This window comes from Solea senegalensis, linkage group LG2 (genome assembly GCF_019176455.1).
Source record: "Solea senegalensis isolate Sse05_10M linkage group LG2, IFAPA_SoseM_1, whole genome shotgun sequence".
Classification (NCBI taxonomy): Eukaryota; Metazoa; Chordata; class Actinopteri; order Pleuronectiformes; family Soleidae; genus Solea; species Solea senegalensis.
Genome location: NC_058022.1, coordinates 4,255,523 through 4,278,094, shown reverse-complemented (window position 1 = coordinate 4,278,094; position 22,572 = coordinate 4,255,523). Strand labels below are relative to the sequence as shown.

Here is a 22,572-nt window from a genome sequence, read left to right as displayed (position 1 = left end):
TGTTTTCTGTTTTCTACTTTTTTATTATTCTAAAAGTGCCTTTTATCTATTTATGACATTTTAATGAGTGCTAAGAGTGTCGGGAAGAAATTTAGTTATGCTTGCATAATAACAATAAAGAATCTTGAATCATTGGAGCCTGGCTTACACAGGTACTCGATGGGGTTGAGGTCAGGGCTCTGTCCGAGGCAGTCAAATACTTAACAGGTGCAGTGAAACACTTTTGTCCATACAGTGTCTCTACCTAGCCCTTTTTGTTTGAAGTGTGCCCAAAAAAAGTCTCTGTTTAGAGGGCTAGTGAGTTACGCCCTACCAGTCTATCGCAACAAGTTTGAAGAAGCACTGTATGTTCATTTCCTTAGAGAGAGAAACGTCAGCAGAAGAGGAGTAGAAAGCAGATATGTAAGCAAATCAGCTGTGTGATGGAGTCTCTCTCTCTCTCTCTGGTGATGGACACCTTGGAGAACAGTGAACTCTGCTTCCCACATCTCTTCAACGCCTCCTGCAGGAGACCAACGCGTTCTCACTCGGAGGCCATCTTGATTTACGTCCTGCTGTCTTCCCTTTCTCTGCTCACTGTGTTTCTCAACCTGCTGGTCATCATCTCTATCTCCCACTTCAGGTATCCAAATATTTTATTCACTTTAACGGTTGAACAAACACATTATAATGTTGATTATGCTTCATTCATTGATATCATGCTGCTGGTTTTTCTTCTCCAGGCAGCTCCAAACTCCCACCAACATCCTCCTCCTCTCTCTGGCTGTCTCAGATTTCCTCGTTGGCCTCCTCCTGTGCTTTCAGATTATGCTCATAGACGGCTGCTGGCTCCTTGGAGACGGTGTGTGTGTTATGTATCAGTTATTTGCCTATATCATCACTTCCTCTTCAGTAGGAACCATGGTGCTCATATCTGTTGACCGCTATGTGGCTGTTTGTGACCCTCTGTTTTACTCCACTAAAGTCACACATAGAAGGATTAAAGTCTGTGTTGTTTTGAGTTGGTTTTGCTCTTCATCCTTCCAAGGTCTAAACCTAAGTGATAATCTGCAACATCCAGGCAGGTATAACACTTGTTTAGGAGATTGTGTCTTTGCCATCAACTACATTGCTGGACTTGCAGATCTAATGTTGACATTCATTGTTCCCGTTACTGTTATTATTGTGTTGTATACAAGAGTCTTTCTGGTGGCTGTGTCTCACGCTCGTGCCATGCGGTCCCAGATTGCAGCCGTCACACTAGTAACTGTTAAAAAGTCAGAGATTAAAGCGGCCAGGACTCTAGGAGTCGTCATAGTTGTGTTTCTAATATGTGTCTCCCCATATTTCTGTGTCACTCTTGTTGACGAACAAACTGTGCTAAACGCTTCATCTTCAGCCTTTTTAATATGTCTGTTCTTCTTAAACTCCTGTTTAAACCCTATGATCTATGCCTTTTTCTACCCCTGGTTCAGAAAATCTGTTAAACTCATTGTTACGCTGAAGCTACTGCGGAGAGACTCCTGTGAGGCCAACATGCTGTAGAAAGGAGCCTGACACTGACTATGAACGGAACAGTAATGTGTATTAGATATGATATTTTTACTTGAGGTACTCATCCTTTCAAACATTAGCTTAATAGCATCATAGTTTTCTTTGATTTGGTTAATCTGGGCTTACATTTGAATGTGCAAAATGGTTGGTTTGGGCCATGTGCAGAGACAAGGGGTGAGGAGGAAGAGGAACTTGCTGAGTGTTTCAGCAATACATTCAAAATGTCATGCTTTAGTTACACAGTTTGGTCATTTAAATTAATTTGAACCAATACAACACTTCCTCCAAGGGTGGAGATTCAGCAGTCTCTGCTCAGGAACCAGCTGACTGAGGAAGAAATTCTTTCACACAGCTGTTGAACTCATGACAATCACACAAACACAGATGAGCACACGCGCACACACACACACACGCACACACACACTTAACCCCACCTTAACACATGCACACACACTGTAAATACCATCTGTATCATATGGGTCATTGCTTTGCACATACTGCACTTTACCATAGCCATGACTATATTACACTGTTATGCTTTCTAATTTGCACTTGCTTCTTCAATGACAATACAGTTGAATCTAATCTCATCTCATCTGATCTAAATAAATAATGTGAAATGTGTGAATTACTTTGTGTTTATCATTTCCTTCAAACATGAACATACTATTTCAAAATAATTGATTTTGCAGTGGAGAATTTACAGCCCTCGTGTTCTAATTATTGTTTAAGCAACAGAGAGAGAGTGGGGGGGAGAGAGGCAGGTTATGTGTGTTGTTGTGTGAGAGTGTTACATAACATAATCTCAACTGGTAAGTTGTTTATAGTTATGTATTGTTTCAACGCATGCTATAGTCTTTAGGCGCATATTTATTTAGGTGCAATTCAAAACAGAACAATTTCACATTCTCTTGTAACATTAGAGTTTTAAAACTCTTATCAGGGCCATGGCAAGACATGTTGGGGGCCCTAAGCAAAGAAGGAACCAGGGTCTTATATTTAATTGGACTGAGGCAAGACCGTGGCTCTGAGTCTAGATTTAGATCTGATTATAAAATGTTTTGTAGACTAACTTGGCCAGGGGCGGTTCTAGACCATTTGGTGCCCTAGGCGAGCTTGATTGATGGCGTCCCTTCCCCACGAGAAAATAACTCATGTCCAAAGAATTTCACATTTATTTAAACAATTATAATACTAACAATATAGCAATATGTGCAAAAGAATAAACCTGTATTTGTGAATAGTACAGCTTTAACCCAGGCTTAACATGACCAGCCAAAGCAAGGAAGCACAGGCTTCTTGCACAGGCAACAGGAACTGAGGGCACACAAGCTATTTATACTGCAGTTGGGGTTGAATGAAGAGTCTTGATTGGTCGACTCCGTTGAATCACAACCACATCAATCACAGATGCCAGTGAACAGGAAGCAGGAAGTACACTCTGCTCTCTGCTCTAGAAGGACCAATCCTCAACAGGGAATCACACAGCTGGATTTGCATGCCTGGAAGAATCACTCATGGAAACAATACAATGAATATACGCTAAACGGCAGCCAGCAGCAGCTGTAACAAGGACAGACAGTCATCCAATATAATCCCAAGGTATTTGTACTGGGATATATTCATCACTGTACCTTGAGAAGTGGTAATGGGTTTCAAATTCGTTTTTGAGTTTAAAAACTGTTCGGTTTTGTCACAAAACGATTGAGCAACATCGTTAATGTAAATGAAAAAGAAAGTGGCTCGAGGACTAACCCCTGTGGAACACCCCTGGCTATACTGCAAGTGAGGTGGAGATAAGAGGATTTGCTTGCACACACTAAGCTCATTGTGAACTCTTACACTAAAAATGGTGGCACTGGTGCTCACATGTGAACCTGAAAAACATTGGGGGTAGGGGTAAGTGCTGAGGCACATGGAGAAATGGGATTGATTAAAGAAGGGGAGGATAGCAGGAACGGTATGTCCATCTCCTTGGAGAGAGAAACGTCACCAGAGGAGAACGGGGAGGAAATAAATAAGTACATCAGTGGTGTGATGAAGCTGCTCTTACTCTGGTGATGGAGAACAGTGAACTCTGTTTCCCACATCTCCTCAACGCCTCATGCAGGAGGCCAAAACATTCTCACTCTGAGGCCATTATGATTGATATTATTTTCATCCTAATGTCCTTCATTTCTCTACTCACTGTGTTTCTCAACCTGCTGGTCATCATCTCTATCTCCCACTTCAGGTAGCCATCATCCATTGATAATACATGATTGTATATAGCATGCTATTGATTATGTTTCGTTCACTGATATCATGTTGCTGGTTTTTCTTCTCCAGGCAGCTCCAAACTCCCACCAACATCCTCCTCCTCTCTCTGGCTGTCTCAGATTTCCTCGTTGGTTTCCTCATATGCTTTCACATTATGTTCATAGACGGCTGCTGGCTCCTCGGAGACGGTGTGTGTGTTATGTATCAGTTTTTGGGACATATCATCACCACCTCTTCAGTAGGAACCATGGCCCTCATATCTGTTGACCGCTATGTGGCTATTTGTGATCCTATGTTTTACTCCACAAAAATCACAATGAAAAGAGTTAAAGTCTGTGTTGCTTTGATGTGGTTTTGCTCTTCATCCTTCCAAGGTCTAAACCTAAGTGATAATCTGCAACATCCAGGCAGGTATAACGCTTGCATTGGAGAGTGCATTGTTGTCATTAACTACATTGTTGGACTTGCAGATCTTATTTTAACCTTCATTGTTCCCATTACTGTTATTATTGTGTTGTATACAAGAGTTTTTGTGGTGGCTGTGTCTCATGCTCGTGCCATGCGGTCCCAGATTGCAGCCGTCACACATGGCTCAGCTAAAAGGTCAGAGATTAAAGCAGCCGGTACTCTTGGAGTTGTTATAGTTGTCTTTCTGTTATGTAGCATCCCATTGTACTGTGTTGTTATTGTGGGTGAAGACACTGTGCTCACTGCTTCATCTGCTGCCTTTGTAGTATCTTTGTTTTATCTCAACTCCTGTTTGAACCCTATGATCTATGCCTTCTTTTACCCCTGGTTTAGAAAATCTGTTAAACTCATTGTTACACTGAAGCTACTGCAGAGAGACTCCTGTGAGGCCAACATGATGTAGAAAGGAGCCTGACACTGACTATGAGGAGCCTGACTATGAACTGAAAAGTGACATGTATTTGAATGTTTTACTTAGAATTTGGTGAAATCATTTAGATGCTCCCCTATAATATTTACGCAGTAAATATTAGGCTCATGTTGTATACTGTGTTTACTGTATATTATGTGATTTATGTTGTTTGCTGTATATTCATTGGTATTAAAACACATTTTTCTTATTGATTAATCGCACCTTTGACTGTCTTTGCTGCTTTAACACCATCAAATACTCCATTGAGGGATTGGATAGGAGGATACACAGGAGGAACCATCATTGATGATCTCAACCTATTGTTATTTACTTAAAACTCTTTGGCAGGGCTGTTTCAAGAGTTTTTGGGTTGTCTGTCTGTCCAATACACCTTATTTTTGAGTGTGAAAGGAACTAGGGGTCTGACTTCCTATTTTTGTGTGGCACTTTGCCAAGTTTTTCTTCACAATATCATGGGAACACTCAAAACTATTGATGACAAAGAAAAATGGCATGTCAGTTCCACATCCATGTGATATAACAGAGTTGGAAAGTGGCCTGTACTTTCCCACTGCACGGTATATATATATATATATATATACATATATATATACACATATATACATATATATATATATATACACATATATACATATATATATATATATATATATATATATATATATATATATATACATATATATATATATATATATATATAGATATATATATATATACATATATATATATATATAGATATAGATATATATATATATATATATATATAGATATAGATATATATACATACATATATATATGCTCTGCTCTGGGAGCAGAACTAAAACACATTTTTAAATAAAATGAGCCAGTGTTTATAACAAGTCAGACCAGCCAACACATCTATAAAAAAAGGCAATGGTGCACTGTGATACACAGAGTTGAGCGTTGACAGACTATGAGCTGGAGCATTCATATTACAAGTATCTCCACAGTCGAGTACAGCCATGAAGGTGGAGGCAACACGTCTCTTTTTAGCCATAAAAGAAAGGCAACATTTAATACTAACATAAAAACCCAGCTTCAAATTTGGCTTCTTTACCAGATGCTGAATATGAGGAGTGAAGGAGAGCCGTAACATGTGATTGGAATTAGAAATAAGGTGGAATACGACAACTGGACCGCTTCTTCATTTAGGGGAGGAGCCAAAAATGATGACATCCGAAGCGTCGCTGTCCGGCTGTACCACGTGATTGCTTCTGAAGGCCATGGTCGAGTCTAACCATGAGTCAGCAAAGGAGAAGGCTAAGGCTAAAGTTGAAAAGGTGGCTGCTGTTAGCCTTACTTTTGACATGTGGACATCCATCAACATGGATGCCTACCTGGCTGTAACATGCCATTTTGTGGGTGAGAAAACCAGGCTCAGCTCAGTGCTGTTGGGAGTGCAGGCATTCCCCCAATCACACACTGCTGAAAATATAGCTTCTGTGAAAGCCTCCCTGATGGAGGAATGGGGAATCACTAATAAGGTGACATGTATGGTCACTGATGGTGCTCCCAATATGGTTGCGTGTGTGAGAGAGCTGAAGCTTCGGCACCATATTTGCATTGCACACACCCTAAATCTGATAGTGAAGAAGGCACTTGACCAGAACCCTGTGCTTCCTTGCTTTGGCATCTGGGCCAAAGAAAGGAAGTCTCACAGGCCAATTCCACACTGCCGTGTATTCCTCAGCATCCACTCCAGCACCCTGCTCTCTCTAAAAGGGAAACTTTTAGAGTGAGCTTAACCAACTCAATTGTATCTAGTACAAATAAAGTAATATATTTTCTTTAACCTCATTAAATGAATTAATTTTAATTAATTCCCAAAATCAATGTATCTAATCTATTATTTGTAATATATTTTCATTGACTTAATACAATTCATTAATGTTGATCAGATATTATTTATTTTAATCCCCCATTAAAGATCCATGCAACAAAACCTGGTCAAGATATTTAAAACTAGTTGCTTCAAAATAGTGTCATTTTGCACAACATACACCACAGACAGGCACTATTCCCCTTACAGCTGCCTCAGAATTTGTCAAACAGGGTCAATCAGCAGACTCTGTTTGGCCTTTGTAAAGCTGTACATATGGACCAGCTAGCATTGATATTATAACCATCCCCTGTGACACCACATACAACAACAAGTATATCTGAATTTTAAACCCAGATCAATGCACTAATGAACACAATGCACGGCATTCAATGTATAACATGATTTGGAGGTGGACAAGAGAAACGGTATGTCCATCTCCTTGGAGAGAGAAACGTCACCAGAGGAGAACGGGGAGGAAATAAATAAGTACATCAGTGGTGTGATGAAGCTGCTCTCTCTCTGGTGATGGAGACTTTGGAAAACAGTGAACTCTGTTTCCCACATCTCCTCAACGCCTCATGCAGGAGGCCAAAACATTCTCACTCTGAGGCTATTATGATTGATATGATTTTCATCCTGCTGTCCTTTATTTCTCTACTCACTGTGTTTCTCAACCTGCTGGTCATCATCTCTATCTCCCACTTCAGGTAGCCATCATCCATTGATAATACATGATTGTATATAGCATGCTATTGATTATGTTTCGTTCACTGATATCATGTTGCTGGTTTTTCTTCTCCAGGCAGCTCCAAACTCCCACCAACATCCTCCTCCTCTCTCTGGCTGTCTCAGATTTCCTCGTTGGTTTCCTCATATGCTTTCACATTATGTTCATAGACGGTTGCTGGCTCCTCGGAGACGGTGTGTGTGTTATGTATCAGTTTTTGGGACATATCATCACCACCTCTTCAGTAGGAACCATGGCGCTCATATCTGTTGACCGCTATGTGGCTATTTGTGATCCTATGTTTTACTCCACAAAAATCACAATGAAAAGAGTTAAAGTCTGTGTTGCTTTGATGTGGTTTTGCTCTTCATCCTTCCAAGGTCTAAACCTAAGTGATAATCTGCAACATCCAGGCAGGTATAACGCTTGCATTGGAGAGTGCATTGTTGTCATTAACTACATTGTTGGACTTGCAGATCTTATTTTAACCTTCATTGTTCCCATTACTGTTATTATTGTGTTGTATACAAGAGTTTTTGTGGTGGCTGTGTCTCACGCTCGTGCCATGCGGTCCCAGATTGCAGCCGTCACACATGGCTCAGCTAAAAGGTCAGAGATTAAAGCAGCCGGTACTCTTGGAGTTGTTATAGTTGTCTTTCTGTTATGTAGCAGCCCATTGTACTGTGTTGCTCTTGTGGGTGAAGACACTGTGCTCACTGCTTCATCTGCTGCCTTTGTCATATCTTTGTTTTATCTTAACTCCTGTTTGAACCCCATGATCTATGCCTTCTTTTACCCCTGGTTTAGAAAATCTGTTAAACTCATTGTTACACTGAAGCTACTGCAGAGAGACTCCTATGAGGCCAACATGCTGTAGAAAGGAGCCTGACACTGACTATGAGGAGCCTGACTATGAACTGAAAAGTGACATGTGTTTGAATGTTTTACTTACAACATTTGGTTAAATCATTTAGATTGTTACCTTTAACATGCTCCTCTATAATACACAGCAAATATTAGGCTCATGTTGTATATATTGTTGTCACGCACTATCTATACTATTTTTCATTACCTTCATATTTAATATTTTGTTCACTGTATATTATGTGATTTATGTTGTTTGCTGTATATTCATTGGTATTAAAAGACATTTTTCTTATTGATTGATTGCACCTTTGACTGTCTTTGCTGCTTTAACACCATCAATTCCTCCATTGAGGGATTAATAAAGGGCAAAAGCCCTTTATCTGGCACATTATTCGGGGTTTTTGGGGTTGCTGGTGCCAATCCCAGATATCATAGGTCACACCATTGACAGGAGGATACACAGGAGGAACCATCATTGATGATCTCAACCTATTGTTATTTACCTAAAACTCTTTGGGTTGTCTGTCTGTCCAATACACCTTATTTTTGAGTGTGAAAGGAACTAGGGGTCTGACTTCCTATTTTTGTGTGGCACTTTGCCAAGTTTTTCTTAACAATATCATGGGAACACATATATATATATATATACATATACATATGTATACATACATTGTTGTTCTCAGTTGGCAATGGCCATTGCATGTCGTCAAATAGATAAAAAGTAAAAGTGTTCAACAGATGTAGGCTTAGTGACATCAAAACCAGATACAATTAGATCTTTTACACCTGGCTGTTAACTACAGCCAGGTGTTTGGGACTACAAGTCGTTCGGTAGCCCTTTAAAAGTTTTCAGCAACACCAACTCTTTCAGTTACAGGTCAGGGAGGGGCAAACTAAAAAAGCATTTTTTAGACCACATTCAGTTCTGACTAATGGAATGGACGATAAAACCAATTCTGTGATTTAAGATCATATGAACTTGCTTTCTGAATAAAAACGTGTAGATAAAGGTGGGAGCAGAACTAAAACACACTTTTAAATAAAAATGAGCTAGTGTTTACGACAAGTCAGACCAGCCAACACAGCTGTAAAAAAAGGCAATGGTGCACTGTGATACACAGAGTTGAGCGTTGACAGACTATGAGCTGGAGCATTCATATAACAAGTATCTCCACAGTCGAGTACAGCCATGAAGGTGGAGGCAACACGTCTCTTTTTAGCCTTAAAATAAAAGGCAACACTTAATACTAACATAAAAACCCAGCTTCCATTTTGGCTTCTTTACCAGGCGCTGAATATGAGGAGTGAAGGAGTGTTACGACCCCGCTCGTTTTGGAGAGCAGCAACATGTGATTGGAATTAGAAATAAGGAATACGACAACTGGACCGGTTTAGGGTTAAGTCAGGAGTTTAATTAAACAAGGAGTGTGCACTTGCACGGGGAAATAGAACAAAAGGAGGCGGTACAGGTGCTGACAAATAACTAATACACAAATTGAAGATGAATAAATGACTGCTATTTAGCTCTTGGCTAAAAAAACCCCAGCACCCATAAGCTTACAAAAATAGACGGACAAAAACATGTAGGTATTCTGCAACTGGACAGTCTCAAAACAAATGAAAGGGAGTAACCAACTGTTTTAGGTACCCCATATCGAACTAAAAAGTTTTACAAAGATACTTAAACACTGACTGGAACCACTCAGACAGGCAATGACAAAGGAATACACCCTCTAAATACTCCGAGACACACAATTATATGCAACCAACAGTGAGGCCAACTGATCACTGGTTCACAGCCAGCAGGAACTGAGGGCACACTAGCTATTTATACTGCAGCTGGGGTTGATTGAAGAGTCTTGATTGGTCGACTCGGTCGAATCACAGCCACATCAATCACAGATGCCAGTGAACAGGAAGCAGGAAGTAGACTGCCTCTGCTCCAGAAAGACCAATCCTCAACAGGGAATCACACAGCTGGATTTGCATGCCTGGTAGAATCACTCATGGAAACGATACAATGAAGTGGTAATGGGTTTCAAATTTGTTTTTGAGTTTGAAAACAGTTTGGTTTTGTCACAATTTAAAACAAGCGTTAAAAACGGTTTGCCATTGTTAATGTAAATGAAAAAGAGAATTGGCCCGAGGATAAGACGACTTGCTCGCACACACTGAGCTCATTGTGAAAGGCGGTGATCAAACCACGTGAAGTAAGTCCAGTACTGACATGTCTGTGTTTTAGGAGTGTACAAAACATTAAATTACTGAAATTAATTTCATGACATGGTGGCTATACATTATTTAAGTGTTCTGCAAAGTGGTGACATTCTTCCTCAATTGTTACGAGGAATATTTTAGTTTTATTGAAGTGTGATTTTATGAGATACTGACACTGTACAAGGCACATGTGACAATGCAGGAAAAACTAAATTTGCCCACTTCTCAATAGGGCAAAAGCAACGGCGCTAGCCACTATGCCACCACGTGGCCATGTTGGAAGTTGAACTTCCAAATGTCAGTACATTATGAAAATACTCTATCACAGGTGCTAGTCCATCAAACACCACTCTCGTACAAGATATTCCATGGCATTTGGAAAATTAAACATTGCTCAAAATGCTGCATGGAACACCAAAGCGATGGTCTCACAGTGCCATTTGGCAAGGCTTGGTGCCACCTTTTTAGATTTGGTTAATTTCATAGCCCTCCATTTGAAGTGTGCCTCTGAAAAGTTTAGAAGGCAGGTTAAGTCTTACACTTTGACCTAAAAAACACGTTCACATGTAAGCGCACAAAACATTGGGGGTAGGGCTAAGTGCAGAGGTACATGGAGAAATGGGATTGATTAAAGAAGAGGAGGACAGTAGGAACGGTGTGTCCATCTCCTTGGAGAGAGAAACGTCACCAGAGGAGAACGGGAAGGAAATAAATAAGTAAATCAATGGTGTGATGAAGCTGCTCTTACTCTGGTGATGGAGAACAGTGAACTCTGTTTCCCACATCTCCTCAACGCCTCCTGCAGGAGGCCAAAACATACTCATTTTGAGGCTATTTTTATTTACGTCCTGGCATCCTTTATTTCTCTGCTCACTGTGTTTCTCAACCTGATGGTCATCATCTCCATCTCCCACTTCAGGTAGCCAATTATTTTATTCACTTTAACGGTTGGACATGCACATTATTATGTTGATTATGTTTCATTCTCTGATATCATGTTGCTGTTTTTTCTTCTCCAGGCAGCTCCAAACTCCCACCAACACCCTCCTCCTCTCTCTGGCTGTCTCAGATTTCCTCGTTGGTTTCCTCATGTACTTTCACATTATGTTCATAGACGGCTGCTGGCTCCTCGGAGACGGTGTGTGTGTTATGTATCAGTATTTGGCATATATCATCACTTCCTCTTCAGTAGGAACCATGGTGCTCATATCTGTTGACCGCTATGTGGCTATTTGTGATCCTATGTTTTACTCCACAAAAATCACAATGAAAAGAGTTAAAGTCTGTGTTGCTTTATGTTGGTTTTGCTCTTCATCCTTCCAAGGTCTAAACCTAAGTGATAACCTGAAACATCCAGGCAGGTATAACACTTGCATTGGAGAGTGCATTGTTGTCATTAATTATATGTTTGGACTTGCAGATCTTATTTTAATCTTCATTGGTCCCATTACTATTATTATTGTGTTGTATACAAGAGTCTTTGTGGTGGCTGTGTCTCACGCCCGTGCCATGCGGTCCCAGATTGCAGCCGTCACACATGGCTCTGCTAAAGGGTCAGAGATTAAAGCAGCCGGTACTCTTGGAGTCGTTATAGTTGTCTTTCTGTTATGTATCTGCCCTTATTACTGTGTCGCTCTTGTGGGTGAAGACCCTGTGCTCACTGCTTCATCTGTTATCTTTGGAGTATCTTTGTTTTATCTTAACTCCTGTTTGAACCCTATGATCTATGCCTTCTTTTACCCCTGGTTTAGAAAATCTATTAAACTCATTGTTACACTGAAGCTACTGCAGAGAGACTCCTGTGAGGCCAACATGCTGTAGAAAGGAGCCTGACACTGACTATGAGGAGCCTGACTATGAACTGCAAAGTGACATGTATTTGAATGTTTTACTTAGAACGTTTAGTTAAATAATTTAGATTGTTACTTTTAACATGCTCCTCTATAATACGCAGCAAATATTAGGCTCATGTTGTATATATTGTTGTCACTCACTATCTGTACTGTTTTTCATTACATTCATATTGAATATTTTGTCCACTGTATATTATGTTCTTTATGTTGTTTGCTGTATATTCATTGGTATTAAAACACATTTTTCTTATTGATTAATCACACCTTTGACTGTCTTTGCTGCTTCAACACCATCAATTCCTCCATTGAGGGAAATAAAAGGTCAGTTTTATTTCAATCTCATAGCCCTCCGTTTAAGTGTGCCTCTGAAAGCCATTACCCGATTATAGGTAGCGATTTCAACCTTATCCAGGATCCTATTCTAGATAGGTCCTCGTCCAAACCCTTTACTCTCTCAAACTCTGCCACAACACTGAGATTGTTTGTAGATCAGCTTAGCCTATGTGATCCTTGGAGATCGCTCAATCCTTCCACCAAAGCCTTTTCTTTTTTTTCTCATGTCCACAGTACATATTCTAGAATTGATTTTTTTTTTGTGGATAATCGGCTGCTGCACTGGGTCAACTCTAGCGAGTATCACAGTATAGTGATCTCAGACCATGCTCCTACATCAGTTGTCATAAATTTCCCAAACCACAGCCCTACACACACACAGTGGAAACGTTCCCACTTCTTACTGAACAATCCACATTTTAAAAAATTCTTTCAGGAGGAAATAGGCAATTTTTTTCACGCAAACGACAACCCAGACATTACTAGAAGCACTCTTTGGGAGGCATGTAAAGCATATTTGAGGGGTCAGGCGATTTCATTTGCTTCCCGGCAGAAAAAAGTGGACACGGAGAGGATGGTGTGGCTCTTAGATCAAATAGTTAGTATTGACACACAATATGCCGCCGCATCTACTCCCTCTCTTTATGACCAATGTCTCAAATTTCAGGCTGAGTTTGATCTCTTGTCAACATCTAAGGTGGAAACAAAATTGTTAAAAACAAAGCAACGGTTTTTCGAAATGGGAGATAAGGCGGGCAAACTCCTTGCCCATCAGGCTAGAACTGCAGCTCTCTCGAGACTAATCCCCAGGATAAAATTGTCATCGGGAACAGTGGTCACTGACCCCAAATTGGTAAATGATGCGTTTTTGAATTTCTACTCCGACTTGTACACGTCTGAGTACTCACCTGAGGTTTGGAAGAGCCATAACCCCCTGGAGATGTTCTCATATCCTAAAGTTGATAGGAGTCTGTCTGACAAATTAGGCGCACCAATCACTACGGCTGAGGTACAGGAAGCGATTGGACAGCTACAAAGTGGAAAATCCCCGGGCCCTGACGGGTTTGTGGTAGAATTTTACAAAGCATATTCAATCCTAATAACCCCACATTTGGTTAACGTTTATAATGAATCCTTTGATAGCGGCAGTTTGCCACCAACCCTATCGGAAGCTAACATTTCTCTTTTAAGACCCCCTTGAATGTAGCAACTATAGGCCCATTTCACTTCTAAATGTGGACCAAAAGATTCTTGCCAAGGTCCTGGCCTCTCGCCCTACCAGCCCTAATTTCCACGGCCCAGACTGGGTTCATGGCTGGAAGGAACTCGTCATCTAGGAGAGACACTAGGAGACTTCTCAACATCATTGGCTCCCCCAACCCTGTCTCACCTGAGGTGGTATTTTCTTTAGACGCTGAGAAAGCGTTCGACAGGGTTGAGTGGGAGTATTTGTACTATGTCCTGTCTAAATTTGGTTTTAGCTCTGACTTTATCGCATGGACTAGACTGCTTTATGAATCTCCAACTGCCCATATCCTTACAAATGGAGCAAGGTCGCCCCCTTTCGCCCTCTGTCGGGGTACCAGACAGGGATGCCCCCTCTCCCCCCTCCTGTTTGCTCTAGCTATCGAACCACTGGCCATCTGGCTTCGGGGAGACGGGAGAGTCGAGGGCATCACCAGGAATGAGGTCACCCATAAACTGTCCCTGTATGCAGATGATTTGTTATTATATGTGTCAAACCCTGCGTCATCCATCCCTGTTATTACAGACATTCTAACACAATTCGGCAAATATTCCGGTTACAAATTCAATTTTAATAAAAGTGAACTTCTCCCTATCAATCCCCTGTCTAAGAAGATGCCACAGTCTTCTTTTCCATTCAGAGTTGTTGCAGAGGGGTTTCGATATTTAGGCATATTCATCACTGCTTCTTTTCATGACCTTTTCAACAAAAATTTTCGCCCTCTCATTGATAAGTGCAAGCTTGATCTGGCTCGTTGGTCCTCTCTCCCTCTCTCCCTATTTGGGTTAATCTGGTAAAGATGGTGATTCTACCTAAATTTCTCTACCTGTTCCAACATATTCCGATTTTCATCAGACGATCCTTTTTTCAGCAGCTAGATCAGACAATGTCATCCTTTCTGTGGTTGAATAAGCCCCCCCGTATTAGAAAAGCTGTATTACAACTCCCCAAAAAGCTGGGCGGTCTTGCTCTACCCAATCCTATTCAATACTATTGGGCATGTAATATTAACAAACTCATTAATTGGATTGACAGAGGAGCTGACATAGGCCCCTCTTGGGTTCAGTTAGAGCTACGGTCCTCAAAGTTTTCCTTACAGTCCCTCCTTACTGCGCAACTCCCCCTCAAGATGCATAATATCTCACAGTACCCTGTTGTTACCAACTCACTAAAAATTTGGATCCAATTTCGTAAACACTATGGCTTGAATGATCCCTCAACTTTAGCACCGGTTGTTAAAAACCATTTATTCCCGCCCTCCCTGTCAGACTCCACCTTCAATATGTGGTGTAACAAAGGGTTATTGCATGTCAAGCACCTTTACAAAGATAACATATTTACTAATTTTACAGAGCTTACAGCCAGGTTTGAACTACCTCAATCTCATTTTTTTCTGGTTTCTTCAGGCCAGGCACTTTGTTAAAACCAACTACCCTCACTTCCCTAACCATCCACCCGGGTCTCAGATTGACTCCTTGCTCACCCTCGATCCTGCACAAAAGCGTTCCATCTCCGTGATCTACAATGCTATTGACTCCCTTAACCCTGACGACTCGTCTGAAGCAGACCTGGGAGGAGGAGCTGGGAGCTCCAATTTTAGATAATCAATGGGACCAAATCCTTAAGTTAGTTCATACATCCTCTATATGTGCCAGGCTCGGTTTATTACAATGTAAAGTTCTTTTTAGAGTGCATTACACAAATGTCCGACTGGTGAAGATTTATCCAGACACCAGTGACAGTTGTAATAGATGTAATCAGTCACCTGCTAATCACACACATATGTTTTGGTCCTGCCCGAAACTCACTGGTTTCTGGCGCCAAATTTTTGATACACTTTCAACGGTGCTGGATATGGACCTTAACCCTGAGCCTTGCACGGTCCTGTTTGGCTCCCCTCCACTCACTACACCTCAACTCCCTGCGTCAAAGCGTCGGGTACTGGCCTTTACAACTCTATTGGCCAGACGCCTTATTTTGTTTAAATGGAAACATGTTCTTCCACCTTCACACAATAGCTGGCTTAGAGAGGTCCGAACTCATATCAAGCTCAAGAAGGTTAGATTTTCACTGGTGGGTTCTGATAATGCCTTTAATAAAACCTGGAAGCCCTTCTTGGACTTCTTAGATAGAACTATTATTCACCCAGATAGTGACAAGATGCCCCGACCTCTTTTATTTCCCCTCATTTTTATTTACTTATTTATTAATTTCAAATTTTATTCATTTTAATATGTTTTTTATTTACGTGTTTTTTCTTTTTCTCTATCTAACAGTGGGTGGGAATGGGAAAGGGTTATTAATGGCTCATGGGAGCAGTTCAGACTTAGTTAAGTTGTTGTTGACTTCAACATATATCGTGTAAGATTACCAACTGCTAATTTCACTACAAGACTTGTTGCATACACTGTATATGTGAACTACTGTTATATGTAAACAAAAAAAAACGAATAAAAAGTGTGCCTCTGAAAAGTCTGTTTAGAAGGCAGGTTAACTCTTACACTTTGACCTAAAAAACACGTTCACATGTAAGCGCACAAAACATTGGGGGTAGGGCTAACTGCAGAGGCACATGGAGAGAGAAACGTCACCAGAGGAGAACGGGAAGGAAATAAATAAGTAAATCAGTGGTGTGATGAAGCTGCTCTTACTCTGGTGATGGAGAACAGTGAACTCTGTTTCCCACATCTCCTCAACGCCTCATGCAGGAGGCCAAAACATACTCACTTTGAGGCTATTTTTATTTACGTCCTGGCATCCTTTATTTCTCTGCTCACTGTGTTTCTCAACCTGATGGTCATCATCTCTATCTCCCACTTCAGGTAGCCAATTATTTTATTCAATTTAACGGTTGGATATACATGTTATTATTTTTATTATGTTTCGTTCAATGATATCATGTTGCTGTTTTTTCTTCTCCAGGCAGCTCCAAACTCCCACCAACACCCTCCTCCTCTCTCTGGCTGTCTCAGATTTCCTCGTTGGTTTCCTCATGTGCTTTCACATTATGTTCATAGACGGCTGCTGGCTCCTCGGAGACGGTGTGTGTGTTACGTATCAGTATTTGGCATATATCATCACTTCCTCTTCAGTAGGAACCATGGTGCTCATATCTGTTGACCGCTATGTGGCTATTTGTGATCCTATGTTTTACTCCACAAAAATCACAATGAAAAGAGTTAAGATCTGCATTGTTTTGAGTTGGTTTTGCTCTTCATCCTTCCAAGGTCTAAACCTAAGTGATAACCTGAAACATCCAGGCAGGTATAACACTTGCATTGGAGAGTGTATTGTTGTCATTAATTATATTGTTGGATTTGCAGATCTTATTTTAACCTTCATTGGTCCCATTACTATTATTATTGTGTTGTATACAAGAGTCTTTGTGGTGGCTGTGTCTCACGCTCGTGCCATGCGGTCCCAGATTGCAGCCGTCACACATGGCTCTGCTAAAGGGTCAGAGATTAAAGCAGCCGGTACTCTTGGAGTCGTTATAGTTGTCTTTCTGTTATGTATCTGCCCTTATTACTGTGTCGCTCTTGTGGGTGAAGACCCTGTGCTCACTGCTTCATCTGTTATCTTTGTAGTATCTTTGTTTTATCTTAACTCCTGTTTGAACCCTATGATCTATGCCTTCTTTTACCCCTGGTTTAGAAAATCTATTAAACTCATTGTTACACTGAAGCTACTGCAGAGAGACTCCTGTGAGGCCAACATGCTGTAGAAAGGAGCCTGACACTGACTATGAGGAGCCTGACTATGAACTGCAAAGTGACATGTATTTGAATGTTTTACTTAGAACGTTTAGTTAAATAATTTAGATTGTTACTTTTAACATGCTCCTCTATAATACGCAGCAAATATTAGGCTCATGTTATATATATTGTTGTCACTCACTATCTGTACTGTTTTTCATTACATTCATATTGAATATTTTGTCCACTGTATATTATGTTCTTTATGTTGTTTGCTGTATATTCATTGGTATTAAAACACATTTTTCTTATTGATTAATCACACCTTTGACTGTCTTTGCTGCTTTAACACCATCAATTCCTCCATTGAGGGAAATAAAAGGACAAAACCCCTTTATCTGGCACATTATCCGGGGTTTTTGGGGTTGCTGGTGCCAATCCCAGGTAACATAAGTCACACCATTACACAGGAGGAACCATCATTGATGATCTCAACCTATTGCGTTGAAGAGCTTCTTCAACGCAGCTGTTAAACCTGTTGAACTCATGACAATCACGCAAACACAGGCGAGCACACACACACACACGCAACTCACACTTAACCCCACCTTAAACACATACACACACACACTGTAAATACAATCTGTATCATATGGGTCATTGCTATGCACATACTGCACTTTACCACAGTCATAACTGTATTACACGGTTATGCTTTCTAATTTGCACTTGCTTTTTCAATGACAATACAGTTGAATTTAATCTCATCTAATCTAAATAAATAATGTGAAATGTGTGAATTACTGTGTGTTTATCATTTCCTTCAAACATGAACATACTATTTAGTTCAAAATAACATGGGTTTGCCTTCACAGAAAAGACAGATAATAAAGACTTAATGTATCAAATGTCTCTTTCTTTATTTTGCAGTGGAGAATTTACAGCCCTTGTGTTCTAATTATTGTTTAAGCAACAGAAAGAGGCAGGTTATGTGTGTTACGTAAGAGTGTTACCTAACATAACCTAACTGCAAAGTAATTTATAGTTATGTATAGTTTAAACACATGCTTTAGTCTTTAGGCACATTTTTTTTTAGGTGCAGTTCAAAACAGAACAATTTCACATTCTCTTGTAACATTAGAGTTTCTAGAGTTAATCGCTTTAGCAGGGCCGTTGCAAGACATGTTGGGGGGCCCTGGGCAAAGGAGGAACCAGAGTCTTATATTTAATTGGCTCTGAGTCTAGATTTAGATCTGATTATAAAATGTTTTGTAGACTAACGCAGCCTAACATAATCGGTTGCTCTCAGCTGGCAATGGCCATTGCATGTCGTCAAATAGATAAAAAAGTAAAAGTGTTCGACAGATGTAGGTTTAGTGACATCAAAACCAGTTAAAATTACATCTTTTACACCTGGCTGTTAACTTCAGCCAGATGTATGGGACTACAAGTTGTTCAGTAACCCTTTAAAAGTACTCCATATCGAAGTAAAAAGTTTTACAAAGATTCTTAAACACTGACAGAAACCACTCAGACAGGCAATGACAAAGGAATACACCCTCTAAATACTCCTAGACACACAATTATATGCAACCTACAGTGAGGCCAACTGAACACTGGTTCACAGCCAGCAGGAACTGAGGGCACACAAGCTATTTATACTGCAGCTGGGGTTGATTGAAGAGTCTTGATTGGTCGACTCGGTCGAATCACAGCCACATCAATCACAGATGCCAGTGAACAGGAAGCAGGAAGTAGACTGCCTCTGCTCCAGAAGGACCAATCCTCAACAGGGAATCACACAGCTGGATTTGCATGCCTGGTAGAATCACTCATGGAAACGATACAATGAAGTGGTCATGGGTTTCAAATTCGTTTTTGAGTTTGAAAGCAGTTTGGTTTTGTCACAATTTAAAACAAGCGTTAAAAACGGTTTGCCATTGTTAATGTAAATGAAAAAGAGAAGTGGCCCAAGGATAAGACGATTTGCTCGCACACACTGAGCTCATTGTGAAAGGCGGTGATCAAACCACGTGAAGTAAGTCCAGTACTGACATGTCTGTGTTTTAGGAGTGTACAAAACATTAAATTACTGAAATTAATTTCATGACATGGTGGCTATACATTATTTAAGTGTTCTGCAAAGTGGTGACATTCTTCCTCAATTGTTACGAGGAATATTTTAGTTTTATTGAAGTGTGATTTTATGAGATACTGACACTGTACAACGCACATGTGACAATGCAGGAAAAACAAAATTTGCCCACTTCTCAGTAGGGCAAATGCAATGGCGCTAGCCACTATGCCACCACGTGGCCATGTTGGAAGTTGAACTTCCAAATGTCAGTATATTATGAAAATACTCTATCACAGGTGCTAGTCCATCAAACACCACTCTCGTACAAGATATTCCATGGCATTTGGAAAATTAAACATTGCTCAAAATTCTGCATGGAACGCCAAAGCGATGGTCTCACAGTTCCATTTGGCAAGGCTTGGTGCCACCCTTTTAGATTTGGTTAATCTCATAGCCCTCCGTAAGTGTGCTTCTGAAAAGTCTCTGTTTAGAAGGCAGGTTAACTCTTACACTTTGACCTAAAAAACATGTTCACATGTAAGCGCACAAAACATTGGGGGTAGGGCTAAGTGCAGAGGCACATGGAGAAATGGGATTGATTAAAGAAGAGGAGGACAGTAGGAACGGTGTGTCCATTTCCTTGGAGAGAGAAACGTCACCAAAGGAGAACGGGAAGGAAATAAATAAGTAAATCAATGGTGTGATGAAGCTGCTCTTACTCTGGTGATGGAGAACAGTGAACTCTGTTTCCCACATCTCCTCAACGCCTCCTGCAGGAGGCCAAAACATACTCATTTTGAGGCTATTTTTATTTACGTCCTGGCATCCTTTATTTCTCTGCTCACTGTGTTTCTCAACCTGATGGTCATCATCTCCATCTCCCACTTCAGGTAGCCAATTATTTTATTCACTTTAACGGTTGGACATGCACATTATTATGTTGATTATGTTTCATTCTCTGATATCATGTTGCTGTTTTTTCTTCTCCAGGCAGCTCCAATCTCCCACCAACACCCTCCTCCTCTCTCTGGCTGTCTCAGATTTCCTCGTTGGTTTCCTCATGTGCTTTCACATTATGTTCATAGACGGCTGCTGGCTGCTCGGAGACGGTGTGTGTGTTATGTATCAGAATTTGGCATATATCATCACTTCCTCTTCAGTAGGAACCATGGTGCTCATATCTGTTGACCGCTATGTGGCTATTTGTGATCCTATGTTTTACTCCACAAAAATCACAATGAAAAGAGTTAAGATCTGCATTGTTTTGAGTTGGTTTTGCTCTTCATCCTTCCAAGGTCTAAACCTAAGTGATAACCTGAAACATCCAGGCAGGTATAACACTTGCATTGGAGAGTGCATTGTTGTCATTAACTACATTGTTGGACTTGCAGATCTTATTTTAACCTTCATTGTTCCCATTACTGTTATTATTGTGTTGTATACAAGAGTCTTTGTGGTGGCTGTGTCTCACGCTCGTGCCATGCGGTCCCAGATTGCAGCCGTCACACATGGCTCTGCTAAAAGGTCAGAGATTAAAGCGGCCGGTACTCTTGGAGTCGTTATAGTTGTCTTTCTGTTATGTATCTGCCCTTATTACTGTGTCGCTCTTGTGGGTGAAAACACTGTGCTCACTGCTTCATCTGTTGTCTTTGTAGTATCTTTGTTTTATCTTAACTCCTGTTTGAACCCTATGATCTATGCCTTCTTTTACCCCTGGTTTAGAAAATCTGTTAAACTCATTGTTACACTGAAGCTACTGCAGAGAGACTCCCGTGAGGCCAACATGCTGTAGAAAGGAGCCTGACACTGACTATGAGGAGCCTGACTATGAACTGCAAAGTGACATGTATTTGAATGTTTTACTTAGAACGTTTAGTTAAATAATTTAGATTGTTACATTTAACATGCTCCTCTATAATACACAGCAAATATTAGGCTCATGTTGTATATATTGTTGTCACTCACTATCTGTACTGTTTTTCATTACCTTCATATTTAATATTTTGTTCACTGTATATTATGTGCTTTATGTTGTTTGCTGTATATTCATTGGTATTAAAGGTGACATAGAATGCTTGTTTCTCACATATATGTTAGTTATGGAGGTCTACTTACATATATTAACTTGTTTCCATGATTAAAAACCTCCTAATCGCTGCAAACGAGCCGATCAAAATATCTCCTCACTGATGCTCTCGTCAGCCGTGCCGTTTCAGACCAAAATCACACCCCCAGAACGTGGACTGTGTTGTGATTGGCCAGTCAAGGAGAGCTTTCCTACTGTCCTGTGATTGGCCAGGTACCTGGAAGTGACGTAATAGATAGGCCAGCTCTCAGATACACAGCTCCCCCTTCTGGCACGGTGTATGCTCTGCATCTCAGCAGCTACAACGAGAGTAGTTCTTCTTCTTCTGCAGTTGAATGTACACAACCGGATGTGCCCAGACTAGTGCCGCACCAGGAGGCGCTACGGTGGTAAGAGGAGTGGTGAGGATTTCTGACGACGACATCAACCTACGGAAGTGCCGATCCGCTTCGCAGAGCCCAGGAAAACAATACAACACTATTTTCTCAGCAGTGGCTGAACTGTTTGTTCTGAAACTTTAGGGTTTCATAAACGAGGTAATGACGCAGATACACACACAAACGCAGCGTTAATTGGAGCTTCCAGTCTATGTGGGCTTTAAAACATTTTTCTCATTGATTAATCACACCTTTGACTGTCTTTGCTGCTTTAACACCATCAATTCCTCCATTGAGGGAAATAAAAGGACAAAACCCCTTTATCTGGCACATTATCCGGGGTTTTTGGGGTTGCTGGTGCCAATCCCAGGTAACATAGGTCACACCATTGACAGGAGGATACACAGGAGGAACCATCATTGATGATCTCAACCTATTGTGTTGAAGAGCTTCTTCAATGCAGCTGTTAAACCTGTTGAACTCATGACAATCACGCAAACACAGGCGAGCACACGCACGCACACACACACACACGCACACACACAACTCACACTTAAC

The 22,572-nt window shown here is 40.7% G+C and overlaps 6 protein-coding genes across 6 annotated transcripts; all 6 read left to right on the top strand.

Moving 5' to 3' along the window:
• The first annotated feature begins 449 nt into the window (after positions 1 to 449).
• LOC122783515 (trace amine-associated receptor 13c-like) lies at positions 450 to 1,950 on the top strand. Its single transcript, XM_044048347.1, has 2 exons — positions 450 to 622; positions 723 to 1,950. Exons 1-2 carry the CDS (start codon positions 450 to 452, stop codon positions 1,522 to 1,524), a joined length of 975 nt encoding a protein of 324 aa, XP_043904282.1. The 3' UTR covers positions 1,525 to 1,950.
• Positions 1,951 to 3,587: 1,637 nt separating this feature from the next.
• Positions 3,588 to 4,884, top strand: LOC122783564 (trace amine-associated receptor 13c-like). The gene is made up of 2 exons (XM_044048350.1): positions 3,588 to 3,766; positions 3,862 to 4,884. Exons 1-2 carry the CDS (start codon positions 3,594 to 3,596, stop codon positions 4,661 to 4,663), a joined length of 975 nt encoding a protein of 324 aa, XP_043904285.1. The 5' UTR covers positions 3,588 to 3,593; the 3' UTR covers positions 4,664 to 4,884.
• Positions 4,885 to 7,035: 2,151 nt separating this feature from the next.
• LOC122783499 (trace amine-associated receptor 13c-like) lies at positions 7,036 to 8,426 on the top strand. The gene is made up of 2 exons (XM_044048346.1): positions 7,036 to 7,243; positions 7,339 to 8,426. Exons 1-2 carry the CDS (start codon positions 7,062 to 7,064, stop codon positions 8,138 to 8,140), a joined length of 984 nt encoding a protein of 327 aa, XP_043904281.1. The 5' UTR covers positions 7,036 to 7,061; the 3' UTR covers positions 8,141 to 8,426.
• A 2,658-nt stretch (positions 8,427 to 11,084) lies between these two features.
• Positions 11,085 to 12,458, top strand: LOC122783531 (trace amine-associated receptor 13c-like). The gene is made up of 2 exons (XM_044048348.1): positions 11,085 to 11,266; positions 11,367 to 12,458. The coding sequence occupies exons 1-2, from the start codon at positions 11,103 to 11,105 to the stop codon at positions 12,166 to 12,168; spliced, it is 966 nt and encodes a 321-aa protein (XP_043904283.1). The 5' UTR covers positions 11,085 to 11,102; the 3' UTR covers positions 12,169 to 12,458.
• A 3,944-nt stretch (positions 12,459 to 16,402) lies between these two features.
• Positions 16,403 to 17,793, top strand: LOC122783547 (trace amine-associated receptor 13c-like). Its single transcript, XM_044048349.1, has 2 exons — positions 16,403 to 16,601; positions 16,702 to 17,793. Exons 1-2 carry the CDS (start codon positions 16,438 to 16,440, stop codon positions 17,501 to 17,503), a joined length of 966 nt encoding a protein of 321 aa, XP_043904284.1. The 5' UTR covers positions 16,403 to 16,437; the 3' UTR covers positions 17,504 to 17,793.
• Positions 17,794 to 20,271: 2,478 nt separating this feature from the next.
• Positions 20,272 to 21,653, top strand: LOC122783580 (trace amine-associated receptor 13c-like). Its single transcript, XM_044048351.1, has 2 exons — positions 20,272 to 20,441; positions 20,542 to 21,653. The coding sequence occupies exons 1-2, from the start codon at positions 20,278 to 20,280 to the stop codon at positions 21,341 to 21,343; spliced, it is 966 nt and encodes a 321-aa protein (XP_043904286.1). The 5' UTR covers positions 20,272 to 20,277; the 3' UTR covers positions 21,344 to 21,653.
• The last annotated feature ends 919 nt before the right edge of the window (positions 21,654 to 22,572 follow it).

What these genes read in the sequence shown, in the direction of transcription:
- LOC122783580 (XM_044048351.1), top strand. Translation starts at nt 20,278, where the DNA reads ATGGAGAACAGTGAACTCTGTTTCCCACATCTCCTCAACGCCTCCTGC. An exon ending in ATCTCCATCTCCCACTTCAG is followed by an intron (nt 20,442 to 20,541) that starts GTAGCCAATTAT and finishes TTTCTTCTCCAG; the next exon opens with GCAGCTCCAATCTCCCACCA.
- LOC122783499 (XM_044048346.1), top strand. Translation starts at nt 7,062, where the DNA reads ATGGAGACTTTGGAAAACAGTGAACTCTGTTTCCCACATCTCCTCAAC. An exon ending in ATCTCTATCTCCCACTTCAG is followed by an intron (nt 7,244 to 7,338) that starts GTAGCCATCATC and finishes TTTCTTCTCCAG; the next exon opens with GCAGCTCCAAACTCCCACCA.
- LOC122783564 (XM_044048350.1), top strand. Translation starts at nt 3,594, where the DNA reads ATGGAGAACAGTGAACTCTGTTTCCCACATCTCCTCAACGCCTCATGC. An exon ending in ATCTCTATCTCCCACTTCAG is followed by an intron (nt 3,767 to 3,861) that starts GTAGCCATCATC and finishes TTTCTTCTCCAG; the next exon opens with GCAGCTCCAAACTCCCACCA.
- LOC122783515 (XM_044048347.1), top strand. Translation starts at nt 450, where the DNA reads ATGGACACCTTGGAGAACAGTGAACTCTGCTTCCCACATCTCTTCAAC. An exon ending in ATCTCTATCTCCCACTTCAG is followed by an intron (nt 623 to 722) that starts GTATCCAAATAT and finishes TTTCTTCTCCAG; the next exon opens with GCAGCTCCAAACTCCCACCA.
- LOC122783531 (XM_044048348.1), top strand. Translation starts at nt 11,103, where the DNA reads ATGGAGAACAGTGAACTCTGTTTCCCACATCTCCTCAACGCCTCCTGC. An exon ending in ATCTCCATCTCCCACTTCAG is followed by an intron (nt 11,267 to 11,366) that starts GTAGCCAATTAT and finishes TTTCTTCTCCAG; the next exon opens with GCAGCTCCAAACTCCCACCA.
- LOC122783547 (XM_044048349.1), top strand. Translation starts at nt 16,438, where the DNA reads ATGGAGAACAGTGAACTCTGTTTCCCACATCTCCTCAACGCCTCATGC. An exon ending in ATCTCTATCTCCCACTTCAG is followed by an intron (nt 16,602 to 16,701) that starts GTAGCCAATTAT and finishes TTTCTTCTCCAG; the next exon opens with GCAGCTCCAAACTCCCACCA.